Raw genomic sequence first — 26,956 nt, 5'->3', positions numbered from 1 at the left:
CTTAATACAAGGGGTAGGTAGCTGGGACAAAGGAATGTCACATGTATTTCCCAAAGCCTGAGCAAAAGTCTTCCTTTGACCGGACATAGAGTATACTTTATTATCAGGACATACTTTTCGATCCATCAAACAAGTCCATGGAATGAGGAAACCCGCAGAGCCCTCCGCCATTTTAAAAGGCTAACAAGTTGCCGCCAAAAACTTCCGCAAAACACACAAAATAGCGACCGCACCGCACCACCACGTGAGCCACCACCTCTGCAGTCACCGCCGTCGACCGCGCCGGACCTGTAGTAGAAAACCCTAAAACCCCCAAATGGGGGTGATCCTATTTGAGGGAAGGATTTGGTTTTCACCGCCTACGGTCTATTTTGATCAGAAGAGAAAGAGGAAGAAGAATCAATGCAGTGAAGAACGCGGAGGGAAATTGGAATTGGAGAGCGAAGTAGCGGCTCCGCGCGGCAGAAAACGAAACCCTACCGTAGAGTTTTTTTTTAAATGATCTCTCCTTTATATATATATATATATATATATATATATATATATATCGTTGCTGCCAACTTTGTGACTACATGTATTGCAACCAAACTCTTACTCGTTTGAGCTGCAGCCATTTTTCATTAAGGTGGATTTCTTTCCTTTTTCATTTATTAAGGATGAATTTGAAATGTTTAATCTGTATAAAAAATATCGTATAATTTGAAATAATATTATAAATTTTTAATTAAAAAACTTATAAATTGAATGCTAATTTTTAAATTGTACAATTTAAAATATATTTTTGAATTTAGAATTATAATTTATTTTTAAATTTGGAAAATACTCATATTACACAATATGTAACATAAAAAAATGCATTCTAAATTTGTAATTTTTTTATTGTTCTTTTTTTTATTATGTATTGTTTTATTTTTCTTTTGAAACATATGATTAGGTTAAATGGTGATGTCTTTCAATTCAATAATTGTAAGGACCGAGAAAAATAGTCTTAGAGTAGAAATGATACAATTAAAATGACACCTGAATATTTTATTATTAAAGTGAAAAGGCTATATAAATAGAAATTTAGTTATTCAGGTTTCATTTTAAAAAGAACTATCATCTCTCTAAAAACTCCTTTTTCCTTTCCTCTGCCTTCTCTCTAAAATCTCAAATCTCGACCTCCTTGCTCATCTGTTTGACGATCGGAGTCCACCATTGGACTCCTGGCAGCGAGATCTACAATATTGACCGATCAGAATCTTTCATAGAGTATGTTCATTTTTGTTCCCTTTTTCCTTTCCTTTCCCTTCTCTCTTAGATTTTGACCTCCTCTTTCGTCAGTTTGATGATCAGAGTCTGCCATTGGACTCCTAGCAGCGAACTCTACAAGATTGACCGATCAAAATCTTAGATAGAGTAAGTTCATTCTTGACTCTTTTCCTTTGAGTTAGTTTTGATCTGGTTGGGTTGCCTTTTAATTTAAGTTTGCATGTGAGGTTTTTATCTTCAGAATGAGTCTCTGTTAGCTTAGGGTCCTAGTGATGTAGTTAGATTTGTGATCAGGACTCTGTGGTGCAGGTTAGGGTATCCTTAAGCTTTTGGTGGGTTTGGAGCTCTTAGTGAGCATCTCTAAAGTCCAGGTAAGGGAAGCTAGTTTAAAATCTTCAATAGAACCCTAGGTTAGAAGATTTGAATGTGAGTGTGACGTGATCACCAATTCCAAATTTTGTTGCAAGATTTCTTGTTTTGAGTAGATTGTAGTTTGATTGAAATTGAAAGTGTTGTGATTGAGAATTGGTTGTTTGATTTAAATGGTTGTAGAATTAGAAATCATATATATGTATAGATGGAGATAATAACTCAATGATTCAATGAGAGTGATTGTATCATGTTGAACAGGAACTACCAATGTAATGTGTAGATTTATAATTTATGAATCGAATGAGATGTTGATTTATAATCTGATAGGTATATTAAGTTATGCAGAATTTTTCTGTATATTTCGCCCAAGCTAGCAAGTTCTAGCTCAAGCTAGAAAATTATGGGTGCTCTCTGGAGGATTTTAGCTCAAGCTAGCGAATTCTAGCTCAAGCTAAAATTATGGGTGCTCTCTGGAGGATTTTAGCTCAAGCTAGCGAATTCTAGCTCAAGCTAAAATTCTGGGTGCTCTCTGGAGGATTTTAGCTCAAGCTAGCGAATTCTAGCTCAAGCTAAAATTTTGGGTGCTCTCTGGAGGATTTTAGCCCAAGCTAGCGAATTTTAGTTCAAGCTAAAATTCTGGGTGCTCTCTGGTGGATTTTAGCTCAAGCTAGCGAATTCTAGCTCAAGCTAAAGTCTAAAAAAATAAAATAATAATAAATAAATAAAAATAAAATATATTAAACTAATTTTTATTTGCTCTTAAAAGATTGATTTATTTATTTATATATAAGTATGTAAACTTTTATTTCATGTATAGTTAATTGAAAATCTCTTTAATTAGACATTTATATGATTAGTCAATGAATTGTTGTGTATTTTGGAAATTTTAAACATTGGTATGATTTGATTGTTTGATGGTGGATATTTTGAGGTTCAAAATATGAATTCTAATCAAGACATAGTATTTTCAGGAAAGAAAATACCGAGTTAAGATTGTTTAGGATGTGCATTGACTAGGGATTCGTCTAGAAGGAGATATCCTGACTCTCCTGAGATAATGGAATCATATAGATGAAGTTATTCAGGTGGTGAGAGTCGAAGGAGGTTCATATGAATGGGTAAGTTGTTTGAAAGATAATTAACTTGACCTGTTATATGAATTAACCCTGTCATACTAGGAGAGAGATGATATTGAGATTAATTATGCGCATAGCTGTGTGGATTTCACAGTGATGTAGTATGACAGGTGCAGATCTCTGAGTCTAAGTCAACGCACGAGTCTTCCGGAAGTAGAGTCAAGTGTCTATGTGTTATGAGTCAGTAGAAGTCTGACATGAGAAAGATGAATATTGAAATTGTTGATAGACACTTGATGGTAATGTGAAATGCATGAGAAATGATGAATTTATGTGGATGTTTAAACTCATATTTGTGTTATAAGTTTTAAAAATACCTAGCTTACCCTTTGTTTTGTTTTATGGTTGTTTTTCTTTGATCTGTGATGATCGTGTATTTTACACGGGAGCAGATGATGTTACAGGTGATAAAGTTTCTCGGTGAGAAGATGGATAATGGAAAATGTTTATTTTTCTTTTGAAAATTTGTTTTAAAATTTATGTAAATGTTTCAAGTCTTATGAAGAGAGAGATAAGTTGAAACATTATAATAATGAAATTTTAGATATATTTGTATTATGTATATTTATTTATTTTAATATTTCATACAAATTATGGTTATAAATATGAAAGAATATAGGGATGTTACAATAATCATTCTATAACCTCAATTATAAGAGAGATCATGGTGAATCGTTTAATGTGAATTTTGTTGGTGTTAACATGTAATTAGAAGATACACATTGAGATAAAATAGTGTATGATAAAGGATTATTTCATTTATGTTGATAAGCTATGTTGATTATGTTGTGAAGACTTTGAGAGAAATAAAATTTATTTAATTGTGATGCTTATTGTGTGTTATTAAATGAGTTTATGTGTATAAGATATTGAATATTTTTTTTTTTGGATTATGAAGAATTAAAGGTTGTGTCTCATGGACAAAAGTAAAATAAATTTGGAGTGTCACATGAGCAAATTAAGACTATGATGCAAAATTTGGACTCTATAACATTAGTTACGAGATGATAAAAATGAGTTATTTTCTGCATTTGTAGAGAGGTAACATAGAGAGATCTATAATTTTCATCTACCTATGAAATGATAATCACTTTAAATAATTTGTTTCAACTCCTTCGCATCCCTGTAGTTGACAATTATGCATGTGGTCATTGTGGATGCGATGACAACAATAATGATCTTGGTGTAGTTTTCCGAATAATGATCTTTGTATGCGTCACAAATGGACATATGTTGTAAGACTTATATTTATTATAGTTTGTGGAATGCACACAAATTACAAGTACAAGTGTGATGTTAATGAGTATGTCATACCTATAAGTCTTCAAAATCCACCAATCACCTTATTTTACTACTCAATTTATACGGAAAATTACATTTACTTGTTTTACTTATAGTGAATAGTAAATATTTTTCATAATATTTATATTTATCAACTTCTTCACAACCTAACACTATGTTTTCTTTCTTCGTTGGACATTTGTTGTATTAAACCTAAATGATAATGGATTGGATTTTTTTTTTAATTTTGAAAAATCCAATCCAAATCCAAATATTTTGATCAAATTTTAAATTCAAATCCATATTTTTTTATAAAAAAAAATTAGATTTTTATAAATCTAAATCCATATTTTTATAAAAAAACATTAAATTGAATTTTAAATTTCAAATCCATACTTTTTAAATAAATTAACATAATAATAGTATGTAAAAAATTCAAAATATTATATTAATATTAAGAAAACATAATAAAATTATAATTTAATAATACCAAAAATTTAAAATATCATAATATATAAATTTTTAACATTCAAAATACATCTACCTATAATATTTTAATTAAATTTAAACTTATTTATCAAAGATTTTTTTTATTGGAGCAGTTTACGTTCAGCTTAAAAAAAAAATACGTGAGTCAGAATTTTTTTTTTATGAAACATTTGGCAAGCTGGTTGAATTGTAGTGTACTTTTTGAGTTGAGTCGATTTAATACGAACATGAAATGAAAACTTTTGATTATTAATTGCAACTATATTTTTAAAATTTTAATTTAAGATCCCTTGTTAGCAATTTAAAATATTAAGCATAAATTGTAATAAATACAAGTAAATAAGTATTTATTAGATTTTAAAGTCAATACACGTATTAAAGAGCATTCAATAAATATAAAACATTACTGAGTTTGAATTAAAATATACGTCTCATTAATTATGTCAAACCAATTATTAAATAGATTCATTGATGAGAAAATAATTAATTCGTACCTCAGTTAGCAGTAAAAGAATACTCAGTATTCATTTTTCTTACAGAGATTTAATAGCTTTTGATTAATATAAAATGGTGATATACAAAAAATGTTTTTTTTTTATCGGAGATCTATATAATTTTTTTGCAATAGAATTACAGGAAAAGATGTTTGAGCATAATATTTGAACTTAATATATATATATTATTGTCTTCGTCTTTAATATTCAATTTAAAAATTAAATATTATTTATATTCAATATGAAAAATTGATTTGTGAATTGGTGCTTAGTTACTTTTCTAGTTTTTTGTTGCAAAATTTGGGTGTTGTTTAGTGATAATTGAAGTTGTTTTAGTGAGTAACTGTTTCCAAGTTAAGCTTTGAAATTTTAGGATTGGAAAATCAAATTTTCTAATTTTTAAAATATATATAAACAAAATGGAAATTTCATATGAAAAAAATTATAAAATATGAATCAAAATAAAATTTAAATTTAAATAAATAGATTTTTAATGGATTATAACATTACAAAAATAAGACAATCTAATCCAATTAGATTTTCGATCACCCTTAATTAAATTCCAATAAATAATAAATCTAAATTTAAATATTATCTACAAATTTAGGATATCTTATTTTTCAAACATCTACCAAATATATTAGGATACACCACTTTCACATTAGTACAAATAAGGACATATTTTACTTATTTTCAAATTATAATCTTCTTTAATTATTTTCTACTTGTTAGAATCACATTTCATCATAATAGAAATTTTATCCATACCAATCAATATAATAACTTTGTTCTATATTTCACTACAAAATTGATCATCCAACTCTATCAATTTATTTTCAAATTGTTTAATTTAAAAACTAAAAAACAATTTTCAGATTATATAGTGTAAAAGTTAATCAGACCGTTACAAATTGTTTAATCTAAAAATATGATGCAATATTATCTTAAAGATTTCATAATTCATAAATTTTTTAAAAAATTATAATGAATAATTCATAATTATTGTAAGGATGTGTGTAACTCAGTTCATTATAACTAGAAATTGTACAATCCAAAATGATCTATAATATTCTAAATAAAGTGATTTTTTTCTACTATGAATTACACAATCTAAATAAATCAATAATTAATATCCACCCTTACTTGAATCAATCGAAAACAAAAAATAATACTTACTAAAGGAGCTAACTAACTCCAACCTCTACAAAACCTTCATTTCTAACAACATTCTGTCAAATGCAATGCTCAAAGCAGTAGTTGAAGTGCACCATTGAAGAGAAGCACAGTAGTGAAACTTTTGGAGGTTGAAGGGCTTATAAATTACAAAGGGCAAACTGGGTACTTGAAAATGCGGTATAGGAGGAAAATATTGGAGTGCATAAGTAAAACTCTCGCCCAAGTTGATGTCAAAACAGGCCTATATAAAAGCCCAATATATTTTTCTCCTAGTGGGCCTTAAGTTTCGAAAGAGGAAAATTCTTCTTACACCCAACCTTTTTGAATCTGCACTCTACATACTTTTAAATTTTCGAAAATATCCTTCATTTTGGAATTGAAAATCCAAAATTAAAAATAATACATTGTAGAAAAGTAGATTTGAAAGAAAAATAATTTTTATCTTCAAAAAAGGTTATAATCAATAATGTTATGAAAATATTTAAAAAATACCTTTACTAAATATTTTCAAATAAGTGTTGAATATAAAATGATACTCTTACCACCGTCTAAGAATTTAGAAGCATGTAAAAATACTTAAAAGAAAAATATTGATTATCCTATAAAGAAGAAGCACCGATACGTCAAGAGAGTGTAGTTGAATCGATTGAATAAAATATATAAGTTATTGTAACTTTTCTAATGTGTTCAAATTCTATGAATAAAGAAATAGAACTATATACTATTGAATAAAATGTAACATTTATCTTCAAATACTATGGGGATTATCTGTATAGCTTAGCATACAATTAGTAAAATTAGTTTATGGTTTGATAAACTTGGAAAAAACCGGTCTTTAAAAAAATACAACATTTAATTTATAGTATATAAATATATAATCCGTTAAAATTAAAATGTACACTAATTAGTAAAATTGAAAATATTTTCAAATGTAGTTAGTTTGCAATGATGATGGAAGTAATGTACTAAAGCAAAACTGCCAAAATTAATGTATAGTGTGGGGAAAGATTAAGATTTGCACTTCATATACGTGGAACATCTGAATCCATGATTTGCTTAAAGCTAAACTATGCAAATCTGAGTTTGTAGCCGTTGCGTCTCAGCAAAACATTTCCTCTGCCACCGAACTTCACTCTTACGAAGTTGGTAATTGAAGTCCCACGCATTTTCTCTTTTATTTTCCGGAAACTTGTGCATTCGTAACTATCACGTCTGCTTAAAACAAAAAACACAGGAACCACACCTTCTTCTAACTAACTTACTTTTCGTGACACAAATTAAGTTGAAAGCTGATACATCAAGTTTTCAGTTACTGTTTCTTGCAAGTCATGGCAACACCCTTCCCTCTATTTGGCTTCACAAAGATTTGCCCATTATATCTCAAAGCCTAACTGCATGATAGATGAATGCAAGTTTAACAAACCTGTACAAAACAAAAGAGTGGATCACAGAAGGCAGGTTAGGAAGCTGCAAAAATCTATAGCCAAACCATGGATGCTATTATTAAAGAAGAGCTGTACATGTATAATTCTGATAATCATGGTCAACAAAAGCTACCACTTCTGCACAACATGGAGGTTCCAGAACCTGATAGAAGCCTCATTCAGAGAGCCATAAGTCAAACATTTCAAAGCACAGCCCATTTGGCAAATCTGCTACCAACTGGCACTGTTCTTTCTTTCCAACTTCTATCTCCAATAGTCACAAACCAAGGCAACTGTGACTCGGTTTGCAAGTTCATGACTGCTACACTTGTGGCTCTTTGTGGTGCCTCTTGTTTCTTCCAATGCTTTACTGATAGCTTCAGAGATGATAAGGGGAATGTTTGTTATGGACTTGCCACCTTCAAGGGCTTGTGGGTCATTGATGGATCCACCTCTCTTCCACCTGAACTTGGTGCAAAATTTAGAATGAGGTTTATCGATTTCATACATGCAGTGATGTCAATTTTGGTGTTTGCAGCAGTTGCATTATTTGATCAAAATGTGGTAAATTGCTTCTTTCCATCACCTTCAACTGAGGCACGGGAAATCCTAACAGTGTTGCCTGTGGCCATAGGGATTTTTTGCAGCATGCTCTTTGTGGCTTTTCCAACACAGAGACACGGAATTGGCTTCCCACTATCACCAAACTAAAAGTTGGGGTCCTTTATATTTATGTTTGTGGACCATTTTCAACACTGTGATTCTGTGACACCATATAGGAATTTAGTTGAATTTCATTGTTCTGATATCATATAAATAAAGTGGAATATTTAACTTTTCATTCTATGAAACTAGTTTTATTTTTTACCAAGTCTTATGGAATTTGATGAGAGGATCTGATGCAATTCTGAAATGGATCTATCCACAGGCAAAGCCTTTACGAATTGACAACAAAACTAGAAAGAGAATATTACATGTGGAGTTGTGGACTCAACTGTAGACAACAAGACAGCCTGACAGAATCAATTCCATAAAGATATATAAACACACAAGTCTTTGTTATTTCTTCCTTAATTGAATGCTTCTTGTGTGCATTGTTCCTGCTATATTTTTTTACATCAAACACTTGTTTATTTTGTCGGTTGAATCTATTTCACACTTCTTACACCTGTATTTTAGAGCGAGCCATTACAGAAGCTTCTAACAACAATATATTCTACTAGTTTGTTGGCAATAACATGATACATGATAGACTCAAGATTCATGATCATAAATTCCTTTAAAAACAGCTATACTCTTATGTATACACAGTTTCAGCAGAGATAGAATTTGCAGTTTTTTTATTATTCAAGATCATCATAATATTTCAGCAGCTTTCAGTGAAGACACAATAGAGAATGTGTGAAAAGTTTCTTAGTCATCCTACTCAGAAAGCCAGCAATAGCAGAATTGAATATGAATGAACAGATCTAAGAATGCTATACATGTAGCACAGAGTTTATCCATATTCAAGTACTTGTATGTTTAGAAAAAAGTGCAGCCATGAGAACTAAATTTAAATAAGAATAAATCTCAAGTTATTTTCTTCAAAAGCTTTATAAATATGAACTTGTTTGATTTTAATCCTTATAAATAAAATTATTTTAGTATCTAGATGATTTTTAAGTGTTTTTTAGTCTCCACTATATTAATTATAATTGATTTAGTATTAAAAATATTTTTTATTATTATTAGGATAATAAAAAATATTTTAAATTAAGATAGTTATATTATTTTTAATTTATTCAATACCATGATATATGTATTATTTTATATCTCAAGGCAATTGTAGAATTTTTTTTATAATTTATTTTAATATAGCATGAATCATGATTTTTTTTTATTATTGTTCTTTCTTTAAAAAAATATTTTTCCTACTTTTTCATTCCAAAGTTTTATTTTTAATTTTTTTTAATAATTTTACTTAAATGCTTATAATTATTTTTTATCATGTTATTACTACCATAAACAGAAATTTTGTTTTCATATATAAAAAAAATAAATATTAATTGAGCTTTATATTTTTAATCGCATTGATAAATCTTCTTATTTGTTTGTCCATATGTTTTTTTTTTAATATTTAGATATAGTAAAATTTAAATGCACATGAAAGATGAAGAACAAATAGAGTACAAAATTAAACACCTTAGCTATTGATGTGGATAGGAAGAATGCTAAGGATGGAAAGTTCAAAGAAAATTAAGAGGGTAGTAAAAAAACTTCCTATGTGAAATTTGGCTAAGTTTAAATTATGTTACAACTAAATTGTGCTTGAATAACTATTTTATAAAACATTTATAGAAAAAGAAAATAAAAATTTAAAATGAGTTGAGTTGAGGTTCTTCCACGAGCTATTGTCTACTCATGCATTTCAACTTTTGGAGAATTTAGATGTAAAATTATAAGAAATTGTGTTTTTTTTCAAATTTAAATTCCTCTAAATTTTTTTATAGAATAAATAAAAATAAAAATAAAAATTAAAGTTTAATATTATAAAGAATAAAATTGAAAAATAAAATTTGTACACAAAAGAGAGAATCTCTTTAAACATTTTTACACAGGAGACGTTGTTGTCCAGTTGTTCCCAGTGAATTCCAAATCATCAAAATCTAATGCCACATCTCTTCTCTCTCAAACAACCATGTAGGTTATTTGAATCAACCAATAGGAACAAGGATTAGAAGAAGGATTAGGATGTACCATTTATTTAGATGCAGAGATTTATGCATTGAAGAACAAAAAGGAAAATCATGAAAGTCTGAGCTTTTTTATTTATTTATTTATGATCTAAAGTTTTGGTGGGAGAATGAGTGATTCCGTGACATGAACTACAGTAACATCCAATGGCAAGTGAATAAACAAACATCCCTCACAACTTTAGAAAGGGGAAGGAGAAAGAGAATGTGATAAGGGGTGACCTTGATTTCAAGAAAACCAAGCACACACACTCTCCCTCCTTCACCACCAATCATCCCTTACACGTATACAAAAATCTCTTCCCAACAGATAAGAGGGTCCCACTTATCCACTTCCCTGTCGGTCACCACACCAGACCATCCTGCTCCCTCATCATCTCCCACTCTCCATTCCATCATTCCACGCACCGACGCCAATCACAACTACGCGCATCTCGTGCTTTAAAGCCGCGAAGCACCCAATCAGAGCCCTGCAAAACCAGAGCCACAGGTACTAAAACCACAACAATATCGCATACACACACACCTCTTCTTCTTTCTTTCTCGCCATTCCCACTTCTTCGTTCGGGTTCAGATGGAGTCGCGAGTGCTGTCACGCGCCGGAGCCTTCTCCTCCCTTGCTCACCTCCGCAAGCCACCGCGGGAGGCCGCTGGCGGTGCCTCCTTCGTCACAGTGAAGGCCGTGGGGTCACTCGCGGATGGCGGGAATCTGATTTGGGGTAGGCAGCTGCGTCCTGAGCTCTGCTCGCCGGTGCTCAAGAAGGAGGCCGTTCTCCTCCGGCCTTGCCTGGCTGCCGCCTCCTCGCCGGCCGAGGGTGGTGATTCCGCCGGGTGAGGTCCGTTTCATCCGTTCTGACTCGGCCAACTCGGCCAATTCACTCTCCTAACTAATGCCGTTCGTTTTTTTCATTACAGGGAGAAGGTTGCTCCTGCGGGATTCTTTGACAAGAACCCCGCTCTGGTCACCGGGTTTTTCTTCTTCACGTGGTACGTCACGTGATTCTGCTCTTCTTACATGCCTACAACCTCTGACTCTGTAGTGTCTTCTGCTTACGTTCCCTTCGGTTTTCTGATGCAGGTACTTCTTGAACGTGATTTTCAACATCCTGAACAAGAAGATCTACAACTATTTCCCCTATCCGTAGTAAGTGTTCAGTGATTCTCTGTCTGGTGTTGGCTCGTTGATCAGTGAAATATGCGCAAAAATGGTCTCTGGCTTTGTTAAAATCGATTAAAATTGAGTTAAGGTCAACTTAGGGAAATATCGTAATAATTGATTTCTCGTTTCTTGATTATTATATTTTGTTATAAAATTACACTTAAGTGTCCATGAAATGAGTTAGAACGGACTGCGCTTAATGCTGTATACAGACAGATCCTCTTGATTTTGAATCTATATTAAGAATAGAGCAAAAGTTGTATAATACTTATATTTAATATATTTTAATTGGGTAAACTACCAATGTGGAGACGTGGTCAATTTTCTTCTTAAATTAAGAAAAAAATCGTATTTAATTTCTGAATACTCCAAAAAGTGAAACAATGAAATAGTTTTCTGGAATATTTTGTCTTTAAGTTGTAACTCTAAGGACTGGTTTAATATTAAATTAGGGGATATTTTGTTATAAAGCAATAGTATTATTTAGTGACCAATTTGTATATATTTTGTATATTCAGATACTACATCAAATTTTTCATTTTTCTAAAGAATAAATTGACGAGATCTCACACTCTCTGGACTTGGTTGGTGATTTAGACTATTCTAACTAGTTTTAATATAATAGAAAAGGAAACAAAACTTTTGCTTCTGTTCAATGAGAATTTCTTTTTCCTTTTTAATCCAAGCGTGCCTATACCGTTTTAAGACAGAAACGGACTCTTGGAAATAATAGCTAACAAGGTTTTGATTTTGAATTTCTCCAATTCATTAATGAGTTTATAAACTCTATTAACTAGAGTTGTTTGTATGATTTTTAAAACAATTATTAAAATCTCAATAATGTTATATGTTAAATCTTTAATCTTTCTGTTTACTAATTTAAACGTGAGCGACGTTTGAGTTTATGATTAAATTTTTATCCTGCACATGTTATATGTTAGTGTATTATAAATAGAAAAAAGTCAAAGGTTGTTATAAATAAAAATTCTTCCCGAGATTCTTTTATTTTACATCAGTTTTCTTTTGGATTTTTGATTAACCTGCCTTTATGCAGCTTCGTATCGGTTATCCATTTATTCGTGGGTGTGGTGTACTGTTTGTTGAGCTGGACCGTGGGCCTTCCTAAGCGTGCTGTAAGTCAAGTTCAATATCCCCAGCCCAGAATACATAAAAAATATCTAACTCCTAAGTCGATATTACAAATATTCACTGATTCTACTCATCCACATCTTGGGATATTAATTTTAGTTTCATGATAAATGTTTTACATAGAATACTATTACTGTACATAAATAGTAGTGTACTGATAAGGCTGTTGTTTCTGCAGCCTATAGACTCCAACCTGCTGAAGTTGCTCATTCCGGTGGCTGTGTGCCATGCATTAGGCCATGTGACCAGCAATGTCTCATTTGCTGCAGTTGCTGTTTCTTTCACTCATACCGTTAAAGGTTATAAGAGTTTATCATATACATCAAATAGGAGGTACTTGAAGTTTAACTGTATCTAGTTTCTAATAACATTGATAAATTTTTGTTTCAGCTCTCGAACCATTCTTCAATGCTGCTGCTTCACAGTTCATACTTGGCCAATCAATCCCCATCACTTTGTGGCTGTCTCTGGCTCCCGTTGTTATTGGTAAGATAACATCCCTCTTCTTCATTAAACTGAGATAAGATTCACTGTTTCTACTAACCAGCTATTTCATTGGGAAAAATGTTCACAACACATTTTCTGCCCCTCCTCTGTTTAAGACACACTCCTTCCAATAAGATATAATCCATAGGGGTCCTATTAAATATGTGGATCTCATCTCATTCTCCATTTTAAATGTGAGTATGTTGAAATGAGTAGCACTCTTCTTTCATTAATTCATGACTTTTTATGAACTGTCAAGGTGAGCATTTTGTTCAGTTATTTTAGGGAATGCTTTTCTTTTTTAACTTCTTAAGAGAGCTTTGAAATTATTTTCTGAAAATTAATCCCAATCTCTCATGAACTATTATTTTATTTGTTAACTCTAAACTTGGACTCTAAACCCAGAAGATTGTAAACAGATGATATGCCAAAATACAAGTAATATTTGCACATTTGCAGAGAAATATTTAGTGAACGGAGAACTTAACATAATTTTGCATGTCATGTTACAGGTGTGTCCATGGCATCTTTGACCGAGCTCTCATTCAACTGGGTTGGCTTCATAAGTGCTATGATTTCAAACATTTCCTTCACATACCGGAGCATCTATTCAAAGAAAGCCATGGTTATCCCTATGCTACCCATGTTAATTATTTGTTTTACTAACTGTAAACGCATCCAAATTTGTGTGAATTTGTGATTTCCATTGCATTACTTATATCAGTTACATGTCCTCCTACTTAACTAACTATTGCTGTTTCATATTATTGTTTAATAACTCTTGTGCAGACTGATATGGATAGTACCAATGTCTACGCCTACATTTCCATCATTGCTCTAATTGTCTGCCTACCCCCTGCAATAATTGTGAGTGAAACCTGTTTTAATTCCCTTGAAAACTCAAATTTTATTGTATAATTTATGTAATACGTTGCTTTGTTTTTTTATTTTGGCATCGTATCCTGATTAATGATTATTTGATACCACAGTTGGAAGGGCCTACTCTGTTGAAGCACGGCTTCAATGATGCTATTGCTAAAGTAGGTTTGGTCAAGTTCGTCTCAGATCTCTTCTGGGTTGGGATGTTTTACCACCTCTACAACCAGGTAAATCCTTCTTTTTCGATGCATTAGTCTAAATTTTGGATGAAAAATTACCTTGAAATTGAGAAATTGAAAAAAGGAAGATGGAAAACAATACATTAAATATTAAGGTTTTTGAGAAAAGCGAATTTTCATTTAATAATTTTGATTTTAAACTCCTTAGAGCATTTATTAGCATATTCTGTACTAAAATGTTGCTTCAATTAATTTATTTTGGCCTATTCTTCTAATGAACTCCTTTTGGAGAAACACAATATCTTGAATTATTATTACATTTCTTGATTTATACGTAATGATCTTAGAAGAGATATAAAAGGCAACGGAGGAATAATTTGTAGAATAGTCATTTCAATACTCAACTATCTTATATAAATTCATGATACGATGACAAACTTTCAATTAATTCCAATTAAATTCATATATTTTTTTCCTGAATTGGAATGAAACACATCTACATTTTTGGTCAACAGGTGGCTACCAACACACTGGAGAGAGTGGCCCCTCTCACTCATGCAGTTGGGAACGTACTGAAACGTGTATTTGTGATTGGATTTTCAATTGTAATCTTTGGTAAATATCGTTATCTTCCTTCCCTGTTATTAAAGTTTAACCTTCACGAGTTATTTGTTCCTTGCCATTGAAGAAAAACTCATCTTCCTGAGAGTCTAAACATATTTCTGCATGGCTAATTGTTTCACACAGGTAACAAGATTAGCACCCAAACTGGTATAGGAACAGCCATTGCAATTGCTGGAGTGGCAATCTACTCTCTCATCAAAGCCAGGATGGAGGAAGAGAAACGAGTGAGTCCCTTTTCAATTTATTTGTACCTGGTTGAAACTTGAAAAGTTGTTGCTCATATGCATGTTTAAACCACTTTCTTTATAGATTCCTTATAACTTATAAGTCACCATCATATGTAGTTTCAAGTTAGTTTCAGTTTTAGGGATGAGAATGTTGGCAGACCCGCAATTCCATTATCATTATCAAATTGAAAGTTCTTAATGAGTCCATATTACATTCTTCTTTTTGACTCACTCTGTTATTGATTACAAATTATTAGAAACTACAAAACCATGAGTAGAAGTTTATTAAATAGGGCAAAACCTATACAATTTGTGATTTCCTAATATTTCAACTCATAACAATGAATGTTTAATTGACACAATTTTGTTTTTGGTTTCTTGTCAGCAAGCGAAAGCAGCATAAGAAGAAAGTGGTCAACCTGGAGGAGGTCTTGCACTGTAAATCACGCCAAATTTCCTTCAAAATAATTGAGTGACTGGTTCAGTATTGTACTATCCTCGTGATAGCGCGCTTTTATTTTTCCTTCTTCCTTTTTTGTTAAATATTCTCTTTTTTCTTTTTCTCTTCATTCAGAAAACAATGTCTTGCTGCTGATTTGCAGTCTTCTCGTCCCTACTGAAAAATGATGTACCTTTGATTCCCATAAAGAGCTATTGAAACTACTATGAAAGCTTAAAATTAGTAAGCAGTCAATGCAGTTGTGTCAATGGTCATGCTAAAAACTCTAGGCTTGAGAGGGTCATGGCACAGAGAAGAAAATAATTTCATTTAGAGAATGAATTTGAGCTTACTAAAGGTAATCGTGAAAATATTAAGACGATGAGAGACCAAAAAAGTAATGAAGCGAACCGATATCCTCTTCATCAAATTGACAATGCACTAGAGAGATAAGATGAATTAGTAAGTTACCCGTGCTTAGAATGCCATCAACCATCAACAATGGAATTTTAAAAGTAGTGAACCTCGTAAAAAAAGTAGCAAATAGTTGATAAATCAAATAAAAAATAAGAAAAGAATAAATAAATAGTTATTGTGGCAAAACCTATTTAAAGGGTTCAAAACATAAATGGTGTGTTTAAAGAAGATCATATGCAAAGACTGAAAGATCCAGTTGACCTAGTCTAGAGAAGTGAGAGTCTACAAGTCATATCCAATCCCAAACCCAGGATAGAAAAGTAGCAAATCGAAAGCTGAAAGCCCAAATCGAGATAAAAGATCGAGAAGTCAACAACATCAAAAGAAATAATATTGTTTATAGGACCTTGCAAAAACATTTTGGCGCCTATTGTGGGGCTGAGAAACAAGACAGTTGAGGAAGTAAGCAAAGATGAGTAGAAGAGGAGAGCAGTTTGGGGAGCAGGGAGATAATCAGAATGCCATGTCAATGGCTATGCTCATGCAGTTACAAAGAGAGTTTGAAACACTAAAGAAAAGCAATGAAGAAGAGTTAAGTATGTTAAGGGCAGAAAATGCATACATAAAGTGGAAGTTGAATGAAGAGACAATTTTAAACACATCATTTGAAACTGTTCAGCCAAGAACACATATCCACCAGATGGTACATAATGAGGAGAGCTTTGAAGCTACAAGGAAGAGATTATCAGATACTTCTGATACGTTTGCCAAAATATTTGTTAGGAGGCATCCATTCTCTGAAGCCATTATAGAAACCCCACTACTTGAAAATTGGAAGAATTTAACCATGGAGAAGTATGATGGAAGTACAAATCCTGATGAACACATTGCAGTATATACAACACAAATAAGTTTGTATACATGGAATGACGTCATTTTGTGCCTAGTATTCCCAACAACTTTGAAGGGAGCGACTTTGAGTTATTTTACTCGGTTGCCACCGTTATCTATCGATTGTTTTGACACTTTAGTAGAGAATTTTGGAGCTCAATTTGCTACGAGCCAGCCACATCATTTGACATCAATTTCCTTGGTGAATATTAGACAGGAAAAGGGAGAATCATTGAGAATATTCATATAGCGCTTTGGAAAAGTAGTGTTGAGTATCCGAAATCTTAGTCCGGAGGTCACTATGCATCATATGATTACAACACTAAGGCTGGGACCATTTGACGATAGCCTTTTTAAAAAATCGGCAACAAATCTTGATGAGTTAAGGTAGCGTGCAGCGAAGTTTATGCAGATGGAGGAGTTGAGGGAGTTTCGAAATCAAGTAAAGCATGAGTAGGAAGCTTTTGAGATAAGTGATTAAGCACCAAAAGAACATGTCGGTCTTATGCGCTCATTGAATGATATGAACATGAGTTAAACTTTAGTGGAGAACGCGTCCAATAGAATGGAAATTTTGGTACATCACCATCATAAAAATAGTTTTTCCTGACTTTTTCAGTTAGAATTTTGAAAAAACCTCCTTTGGTCACTTGTCAGGCCGAGAGCTATAAAAATAAAGAAAAACTCCCGGACTAGGAGACAATGTTAGATGTTTGCACAAAAGATGAAAAGTTTGCATAGAAGCCCATCTATTAGGGTGAAGTTGAGTAGGAGCAACGTTAAAAAGGTGAAGGACACCCATTTGAAATTCATCTAATGAGAGCCGAACATGAATATCAGTAAAATGACATTCATAAAAATAGAAGAATTCACAAGCCTCGCCTTCACGGCTGATGAGCATATATTTATTCACACACAATAGCCTTAATCATAGATTATTGGACTATAATAATAAATAAATCCATTGTTTTAATTAATATTCTTATAATTGGATTTATTTGGGCCTTAACTATTATTATTGTTAATTTTGTGTTTTTAGAGTACATTATCCGGAGGAAGCATCTACATTTGTGAATGGGCCAAATATGCAAAAGTCCAAGTTGCTTCTTGAACCAAAACAGGAAACAAATTCTGAGGAGAAGAAAGAGAAAATAAAAGCTACAACATTCTAGAAGCAGAATTGGAAGCAAATCTTCTGCAAAATAAAAAGAATTATGGAAAGATAGAAACTTGGAAACGGTTAACAAAATATAAACTACAATATTCTCTCAAGATTCTTGGAGCAGAAAAGCCTATAAAAGGACACAAGCATCAAGGAGAAAAGAGAGCTTCATAGGGTTTTCTTAGTTTATTTTCTTCTTAGTAATTCTTTTGTTTTGCCTCCACATGGAAGGCTAAACCTTTTTGGTTGATTCTTTTGTAATTCCCCATTGAGTTATGAGGTTTTGTTCAATAAAAGTTTCGATTTTTAATTCTCTATAGCAGTTGTTTTTATTGTCTAATCTCCTGGAAAACTGGTTTTTGTGAGAGGTTGTACTTGAACGCATGATTGAGAGTCTTCCTTATCTTAAACTTTGGTTTCTTAGTTAGTTCGCATTGTTCTAATTAATTTCTTGGGCGCATGATTCAAGGGAGAGGAGGTAAGCATTACCATGGAGTATACGCATGAAACAAAGTGGGTATTGATTAAACTAGTAGACACATGCTTTACTGGTGAGTTTCAGTTGAATCAGATCGGCGCATGTTCAATCTGGTGTAGCTCTGTTGGAGGATTGAGAAAAGATTATTCTTTAGAGAACCTGTGAAGAATTCAATGGTGGAAGAACTTGGGATCAACCGCTTTTTATTTGATATTTTAATCTTTTTTATATTTTCTGCATAACTATCTAAACCCCTTTTTATCTTTATTGTTATTGCTAACTTTTATTGTTTGCAGATAGATTTTAAACCCTGATTAGCTAATTTTACTATTGGATTCGTTGGGAGACGACTTGGGGACATTTGTCCACAATTATACTATCATCTCTCTAGACAAGTCTACGCTAGAATCATATTAATTTGACAGCAAAACGACAGCTATCAAATTTGGCGCTGTTGCCGGGGAATCCAATTTGATTTTGGTTATCAGGTTTTTCTTTTTTATCTGCATAAATTTTTTTTCCTAATTTTTTTTTCTGAATATTTAACCTGTATTTTCTTCCTATTAGTTTTTATTTATTTATTATAGCAATAAAAAAACGAAAAAAATAAAAAAATATAATATTTAGGATATCTCTTACGTTTATTTTATTTTGATTTGTTTTTATTTTCTTTCTATATATCTTTTATCTTTATTTTTTGTTTTGATTTGTTTTTATTTTATTTTATCTCCTATGTCTTTTATCTTTATTTTTTGTTTTGATTTGTTTTTATTTTATTCCTTTATATCTTTTTTCTTTATCTTATTTTGCCTTTATTTTATATCTTTTATGTTTTTAGTTATTTCTTTTATTTTGTTTTGTAATCTTTATTTATTTCTATTTTTGTTTTTGTTTACTGTTTTTATTTTCTATATTTTATTTATTTCTTTATTTATTTTAACATAATTTTTTTTTCTCTAACTATTTTTTTAAGCATTAAGTGTAGCATTTGCATTAGTTTTTTTTAGGATCTTGCATTTAGGTTAGACACTTCAGTTGCTACTCTTTGATTGTTTTTTTAAACTGAAAGCAATTCAGGGAAGACTCTGGCTAGGAAAGACTTGGTTTTTAAGTTTGTCCGCTTGTGACTCACCTCTCTTTCCTGGGAGTTTACTTGGTTTGCTTTTCAATTTAAACAAAAAAGAGTTTGCTCTAAGCCGTCTAATAGGTGTTGGTGTCCATAATATACATCCCCTGTTTTCAATTCTAAAATGGAACGAAAATTAGCTGAAGAAATTTACAATTATGATATTTATTATGAGCCATATTTGCAGCAACGTTCACAATTTTATGAGCAGCCTCTACAACAATGTGAACCATATTTTCAACAACCTCAACATTTTAATCCATATTGTCAGTCGTCATATGAGCAACCTCAACAACAACCATATTATCAGCAATACTATTTTGATGAAAGTGAAACACCTTTTCAACCATTTTTGCAAACTGATAATATTACTCATAATCTTGAAGAGCCATCTTTGGAGGAGCTGGTGAGACAATTAATGGTAAATACAATAAAATCTCAGCAAAGCATAGATGCTACTCTATCAAGGTTAGAAGAGAAAGTTGGTCAATTGACTAGACAATTTGAAGATATTTCTAAGCAAAGTTTGAATTCACATCATGATCCTAATTTAGATATAGAAATTTTTTCCAACTTTGATACATGCTATACTTGTGATCCTGATATATGTGTTGAGATTAATTCTGCCATGCCTCCAGTTTCCATTTCATTTGCAGGAATAAAACCTTATCCAGACACTCCCAAAGTGCATATGACTGCTGAAGACACAGAGGATTTTGATGATACATGTGCAGCATGTTCTGTGATGAACAAATGCATATCCTTTGATGATATAATTTGCAATGCAGACACTGTTGATTTGCAGGTTGTTAGGATCTCTGAACCATTACCAACTAATGTCCAACCTCCACTGATGGAGGAAAAATCATTGCTTAATCAAGAGGCATTAGACTTTATGACACATGCTGAAGTTGTTGATGTTGTTATACTTGCTGAATCTACTGAAAAGGATTGCGCACTAGCAGATGACTCTAACAGGGTTTTGGAGGTAATACAAAATGAGGAAGAGTTGTCATTGGCCATCTTTCAGGTAGATGCTGCTAGTGGAGAAGAAGATGATATTATTCTTCCATCCTTGAAGCTTCAAATAATACAACCTCCGTTATTTAAGGTGAAGCCCATATCACTCATTCCATCATCTCCACTGGCTACACCTTCTATCATAATTGGAACGTTTGAAAGCAGCCTTTACCAGCCACCACCACCTCCTAACTTACATTTCATTCCATCTCCCACCCCAACTAGACCATCTACCTTAGCTAGATTGTCTAGCCTTAGACCACCACCCTTGGACGATCCCCAAACAGCTAACCATATCAGATCGTCTATGATGAATAAATTTTTGTCTTCCATATATACTCTAGAAAGTACCATCATCCATTCATGGAAGAAACTGTACCATTTCACACGCCCTCCAGACCCGCCCCATTTTCATCTATTAATTCAAGGCTTATTCGTCATAGCATGTTTGTTTCATAGTTTACCAAGGTACTGCATGCCTTGGCAAGACCTTTCAGCAATCATCATCTTTGTGCTACACTATACAAAGGCCCTTGGATTATATTGTAGAGGAGATGGTTAAAGAGATTTGTTGCAGTTGCCACTTCCCTCAAGCTGAATGAGGGAGTACTTCTTCTCTCACTTTTATTATACACATTTATTTGTTGATTTTACATTGCGGACAATGTATGATTTAAGTGTGGGGGAGGAGAATGATAGTTTAGGATTTATCTTTTGTTGATTTATTTTTGTGTTTTTTGTTTTTTCTTTTAATTGTTTGGATTTCTTTTTGCTTTTGATAATAAATAAGCTTTTTAGGATTGTTTAATGGCTGACATGTTTTATAATTCTTGAAAATCTTGGTTTCCTGATATTTTTTTGTTTGGATTTTCTGAAAAAATTGATAAATAAGTTGGTTATGAGAAATTTTGGGTTGAATCTTTTGATAGAATGTCCCTAGTGAGTTTTGAGCCTTAATTGATATATCATTTAATACTCTTTTTAGTGTGTTTTCACTCATGTTTGCTTATACTCTAGAACTTAGCTTGATTCTTTGTTTTACAATTGTGATTTACGTGCATGAACTGATATGATAAAGGCATTCTTTGTTTAAATTAACCCACTAGCCATATTAACCTACCTTTATGATAATCCATTTGTTAGCCCCTTGAGCCTATAACTTTTTTCTTATTTTTAACCCTCATTACAAGCCTCAAAACAAGAAAAATCATGTTTGTCCCTACCTTAGAAGATAAAGGAGCTTTGAAATCATTTGGGAATAGGTTTTTGAATAAGTTTGGGGGTGTATCTCATTTTCATAGTTTACCTCTTAGTTTTTTTTTTTAAAAAAAAAAGAAAAGGGGTAGAAAAAAAAGAATACAACAAGAGAAAAAAAAAGAGAGCAAAGCAAAACAAAGAAAATAAGAGTGGATCCTCTAATACACTGGATTGACTATCTATTATATGAAAAAAAAATTATATCTTGAAATAAAAAGAGGAGTTGAATTGTCATAATACTTACACTTGTTTTTATACCTATCCTCCATTGCTCCTTTGTTTTTCTATGGTTTTAAGTCTTTTTTCCCTTTTTACCTACCTTTACCTTAGCCTCATCACATCCCTTATGAAGTCCTCTTGATCATTGATTGCATGTTTTTTTCGATTGTTATGAATATTAGAGTCTTGCTAAGCATATGGTAGTGTTTGTCTGCATGAGTGCTGAGTGTAACTACAAACCCTAAACACTTGAGAGTTGGAGAGTGTCCATTGAAGTTTTGTCAATTTTGATTCAACCTTCAATTTCAAGTACCTGCTTCTATATTAAAATATAGGAATTTCCATTCACATTTTTCTTGATTCCTTGAAATTATATCTCGTCTTTCATTATGCATTCTTAGAATTTGCTATTTGTTATTTGCACTGCTTTTTCTTTTCTTTTTAAACCTTAGAATGTTTTGCCTGGGAGTGCAAAAGGATAAATGTGGGGGTATTTGATGAGCATATATTTATTCACACACAATAGCCTTAATCATAGATTATTGGACTATAATAATAAATAAATTCATTGTTTTAATTAATATTCTTATAATTGGGTTTATTTGGGCCTTAACTATTATTATTGTTAATTTTGTGTTTTTAGAGTACATTATCCGGAGGAAGCATCTACATTTGTGAATGGACCAAATATGCAAAAGTCCAAGTTGCTTCTTGAACCAAAACAGGAAACAAATTCTGAGGAGAAGAAAGAGAAAATAAAAGCTACAACATTCCAGAAGCAGAATTGGAAGCAAATCTTCTGCAAAATAAAAAGAATTATGGAAAGATAGAAACTTGGAAACGGTTAACAAAATATAAACTACAATATTCTCTCAAGATCCTTGGAGCATAAAAGCCTATAAAAGGACACAAGCATCAAGGAGAAAAGAGAGCTTCATAGGGTTTTCTTAGTTTATTTTCTTCTTAGTAATTCTTTTGTTTTGCCTCCACATGGAAGGTTAAACCTTTTTGGTTGATTCTTTTGTAATTCCCCTTGAGTTATGAGGTTTTGTTCAATAAAAGTTTCGATTTTTAATTCTCTATAACAGTTGTTTTTGGTTGTCTAATCAACCAAAAAGGTTTAACCTTCCATGTGGAGGCAAAACAAAAGAATTACTAAGAAGAAAATAAACTAAGAAAACCCTATGAAGCTCTCTTTTCTCCTTGATGTTTGTGTCCTTTTATAAGCTTTTTTGCTCCAAGGATTTTGAGAGAATATTGTAGTTTATATTTTGTTAACCGTTTCCAAGTTTCTATCTTTCCATAATTCTTTTTATTTTGCAGAAGATTTGCTTCCAATTCTGCTTCTGGAATGTTGTAGCTTTTATTTTCTCTTTCTTCTCCTCAGAATCTGTTTCCTGTTTTGGTTCAAGAAACAACTTGGACTTTTGCATATTTGGCCCATTCACAAAGGTAGATGCTTCCTCCGGATAATGTACTCTAAAAACAAAAAATTAACAATAATAATAGTTAAGGCCCAAATAAACCCAATTATAAGAATATTAATTAAAACAATGGATTTATTTATTATTATAGTCCAATAATCTATGATTAAGGCTATTGTGTGTGAATAAATATATGCTCATCAATGGCCATGACAAACGTTGTCGATAACTCGGGCACGCCAAAAAGAAATGATTTCTTTGATGGCATTATGATAATAAATTGAAATTTTAGAAATAAAACTATGAAGGATTGAAGAATAAAGATATCGCGAGAAATATTCTCGAACTTTGGGATTAACCTAATCATAGCCGAGATGAAGACTTCAATTCTCTTCTGCTCTCTCGGCCCTCTCTTCGACTTCAAGATCTATAGCTTATTTACTTGAACTTATATTAGTACAAGCTTTATTCCTCACAAGAGAAATGGTGGCAGATGAAGCAACTTAATGAACATCCTTATTCGTCTCAACTGTAATATAGTACTATTTAAAGTACGAATGTCGAACCTATAAGGAACAATTATAATTAAGAAGTTCTGTTATAAAACTCATCAAGTATAGATAATAATTGTAGAAACTTGTTCATAACCAAATTAACACTTTTACCAGACTTAACTCAAAGTTTACAATTTGATTCAACAAGTAACGAAACTAACTTATCAAATATAGATAAAAAATACTTGGGATTGAATTGCTTCTATTAGTCATATGTATTTCAGAATAATACAATATATAATACTCAAAACTACTTATTATTGATGCTTAATTTAAAGTCATTCACCTTGATTCATCATAAATGAAATTCATAAGATAATTTCTCAAATACTGATTCTTCATATATCTAACAAATCATCCAACTTTATGAATAAAATTATGATGCAATTGATAACCTGGAATCTATTCCTAGCATTACAAGTTATCAAATATTTTCGTCTATTTCAGATCCCTAAGAATACTTTCCAGTTAAATTTAAAGATCAAAATCAAGACTCAATTGATCAGTTAGAATCAAACAATAAACATGAAATGAAAATACCAAGAACAAGCAAAAAAGAAAATATTATATATATCACCAAAAATACATTTGAACAGAGTAGATTACATTCAATCCCAAGTTTAGAAAGCACTTAGCTACTCATGATAGCTCTTCCAATCTTCATTCTTGATCTGGATTGCATAAGAAGGGGTTATCTGAGCAGATTCTTCTCCTGATAACAAAGTTTTCTTCTTCTTCTTCTCTCACTAACTTCTCTCTAAAATCCTCACTTTTTTTCCACCGCCCCTGTTTTAACTTTGTTCCAAAATTTATTTAATGAAGTCTAGCTCAAGCGAGCCAATCTAGCTTAGGCTAGATCATTCGATGTTGTTTTAGCTTGGGCGAACAATTCTAGCCTAAGCTATATTAGTATTGCACCATTAATTTAATCTGGATAATTTTAGCCTGAGCTAAATCTTCTAGCTTGAGTGAGATGCTTCCTTTCAATTTCCCTTCTTTGCTCCTTCTTGTGATCCAATTAAGTTTTTGCTTTTCTTTCTTTAAATGCTTCATATTCATATAAAATTTTCACAAAAATTGAGATTAAATTTCTTCATTTGTTTCTTGATTCAAAATATGTAATCGGATTCAATAATTCTCAGATTAAAGTAATTTTCTAACATTAAGCAACTATTAAGTTTCAAAGTGTTCAATTTTCTCAATTATAAATACTATACATTGTCACATATCAACTGTATAAATGAGACGTTATGGTTATTCGGATGGAGGAGAGTTAAGTATTATAAAAGACAATGTCATCATTCATTGTGACATCTAAAGTATCAAAAGTGTAGCTTATTATCAAATATTATTAAAAGTTTTTTTATACTTAATGTATATTTTTATGTGTGATCTCAATGTGTATGGTCTAACACTATAATTCAATATAATAATATTTTCTTTCTATTCTCTTTCTTTTATGAATTTATTGTTGCAGACCCAACGATAATAGATAGTCACTCAATCAAGTTCTATGTGTTGCATCCAATTAAAGCAACCTATTATTTTACATAACTTAAGCATGCAATGAAGATTTGTTTACAATACATGATAATTGGTTTACTAGATCAAAGGAAAAAATGTGACTAGCGTTCATATTAGTATTACTAGATGAGTTTTTTTGCTACACATACTTGAAAAAATGCAATAAAGGTAAAAAAAAGGAGGAATTCATGAATAAACAATAGAAACATTTATTACGGTGGAAAGTAGAACTAATTAGGGAATGGGAGAAATTGATAGGGATATACATGTATATGGAAGGGATAAAAGGATTTATGGTGGTACAACCCTTATTGATCTAGATTCTTAGTTTGCATGTGAGTTACATATGTAAAGAATGTAATAAGAAAATGCAATAAGGTTGCAAGTTGAAGTTGTGATGTTCGTGTCATAATAAGGCAAAATTCAAGATTATCCCTTGGTCTTGATCTTGGTATATGTAACAAAGATGTAATTCTTGTAATATTCTAGTAAAATAATTTATATAATTCATGTCTTGTTAAAACCTTATGATAAAGTTTTTTTATGGATTGTACATTCAATGAAACACAATTTCAAAAAATCATGCGCATGCGATTCTTTAAAATGTTTTTCTTTCTTGTTCAAAGGTTATATATATATATTTTTATTTTTATTTTATTTTTTTAATACCAATTAACCATTCATCATTCACATATTCAATGAATACAAGACATATTGAACAAACAACTTCAAAATCATAATAAGGACAATCCATGACAACTCTATAAGTGTTCATCATCTACTTTTAATCCTTTGCAGAAAGCACTAACATATTACATTTTAATTTAACAATTTTTTATGTAAATCATTGCAAGCTTTAGAAAAAATAGTGGTAATTACATTTATTAAAGTAAGATCCTTATCAGTGACAACATCTTGAGGGAGAAGATTCACTCTAAGAAACAACTTTCTAACAATTTGAAGGGTCTAAAACAAAGTTTTCTTCTTTTCACATCCGAAAAACACAAACACCATAAAGATAATTAACTTTGTGGATGTCAAACCAACAATATCAAGTAAAGATAATTTATATGTGTCAATTATATATATATATATATTATTCATCAACAAAATTATGTTAAATGTATCAAGTAGTTTCATCGAATTCAGTTGTCTGCAAAACCATTTATCATTAATCTTTAAGGTTTTATACAAGTGAATATACATATCATGCTCAAGCAATACCATTAAAAATTTAATAAACTCATAGTCATGACTAGAAACCTGAAATTATCATTAGTTTTTAATCTTCCAACATAAGTATGACATATTGATGCATCTCCTGACTAGTGATTACGATATGTACAAAATAACTTCACAAATCTTCTCATGTTCACTAATTTTT

General features: G+C 31.5%; 2 protein-coding genes across 2 annotated transcripts; both read left to right on the top strand.

Moving 5' to 3' along the window:
• The first annotated feature begins 7,484 nt into the window (after window positions 1-7,484).
• LOC137812081 (protein DMP4-like) lies at window positions 7,485-8,464 on the top strand. Its single transcript, XM_068613972.1, has one exon. It carries the CDS (start codon window positions 7,690-7,692, stop codon window positions 8,332-8,334), a length of 645 nt encoding a protein of 214 aa, XP_068470073.1. The 5' UTR covers window positions 7,485-7,689; the 3' UTR covers window positions 8,335-8,464.
• A 2,028-nt stretch (window positions 8,465-10,492) lies between these two features.
• Window positions 10,493-15,755, top strand: LOC137812083 (triose phosphate/phosphate translocator, chloroplastic). The gene is made up of 12 exons (XM_068613975.1): window positions 10,493-11,189; window positions 11,274-11,345; window positions 11,437-11,502; window positions 12,572-12,650; window positions 12,845-12,965; window positions 13,057-13,152; window positions 13,665-13,777; window positions 13,942-14,019; window positions 14,142-14,258; window positions 14,726-14,825; window positions 14,958-15,058; window positions 15,447-15,755. Exons 1-12 carry the CDS (start codon window positions 10,933-10,935, stop codon window positions 15,462-15,464), a joined length of 1,218 nt encoding a protein of 405 aa, XP_068470076.1. The 5' UTR covers window positions 10,493-10,932; the 3' UTR covers window positions 15,465-15,755.
• Window positions 15,756-26,956: the final 11,201 nt, after the last annotated feature.

This window comes from Phaseolus vulgaris, chromosome 2 (genome assembly GCF_000499845.2).
Source record: "Phaseolus vulgaris cultivar G19833 chromosome 2, P. vulgaris v2.0, whole genome shotgun sequence".
NCBI classification, from domain to species: Eukaryota; Viridiplantae; Streptophyta; class Magnoliopsida; order Fabales; family Fabaceae; genus Phaseolus; species Phaseolus vulgaris.
This window is presented reverse-complemented; position numbering and strand designations above follow the sequence as displayed.

Bases quoted from the DNA above. Each gene is read 5' to 3' on its own strand.
- LOC137812083 (XM_068613975.1), top strand. From the start codon at position 10,933: ATGGAGTCGCGAGTGCTGTCACGCGCCGGAGCCTTCTCCTCCCTTGCT. The intron at 11,346-11,436 runs GTACGTCACGTG...TTTCTGATGCAG, and splicing joins GGGTTTTTCTTCTTCACGTG to GTACTTCTTGAACGTGATTT. The intron at 12,966-13,056 runs GTTATAAGAGTT...TTTTTGTTTCAG, and splicing joins TTTCACTCATACCGTTAAAG to CTCTCGAACCATTCTTCAAT.
- LOC137812081 (XM_068613972.1), top strand. From the start codon at position 7,690: ATGGATGCTATTATTAAAGAAGAGCTGTACATGTATAATTCTGATAAT.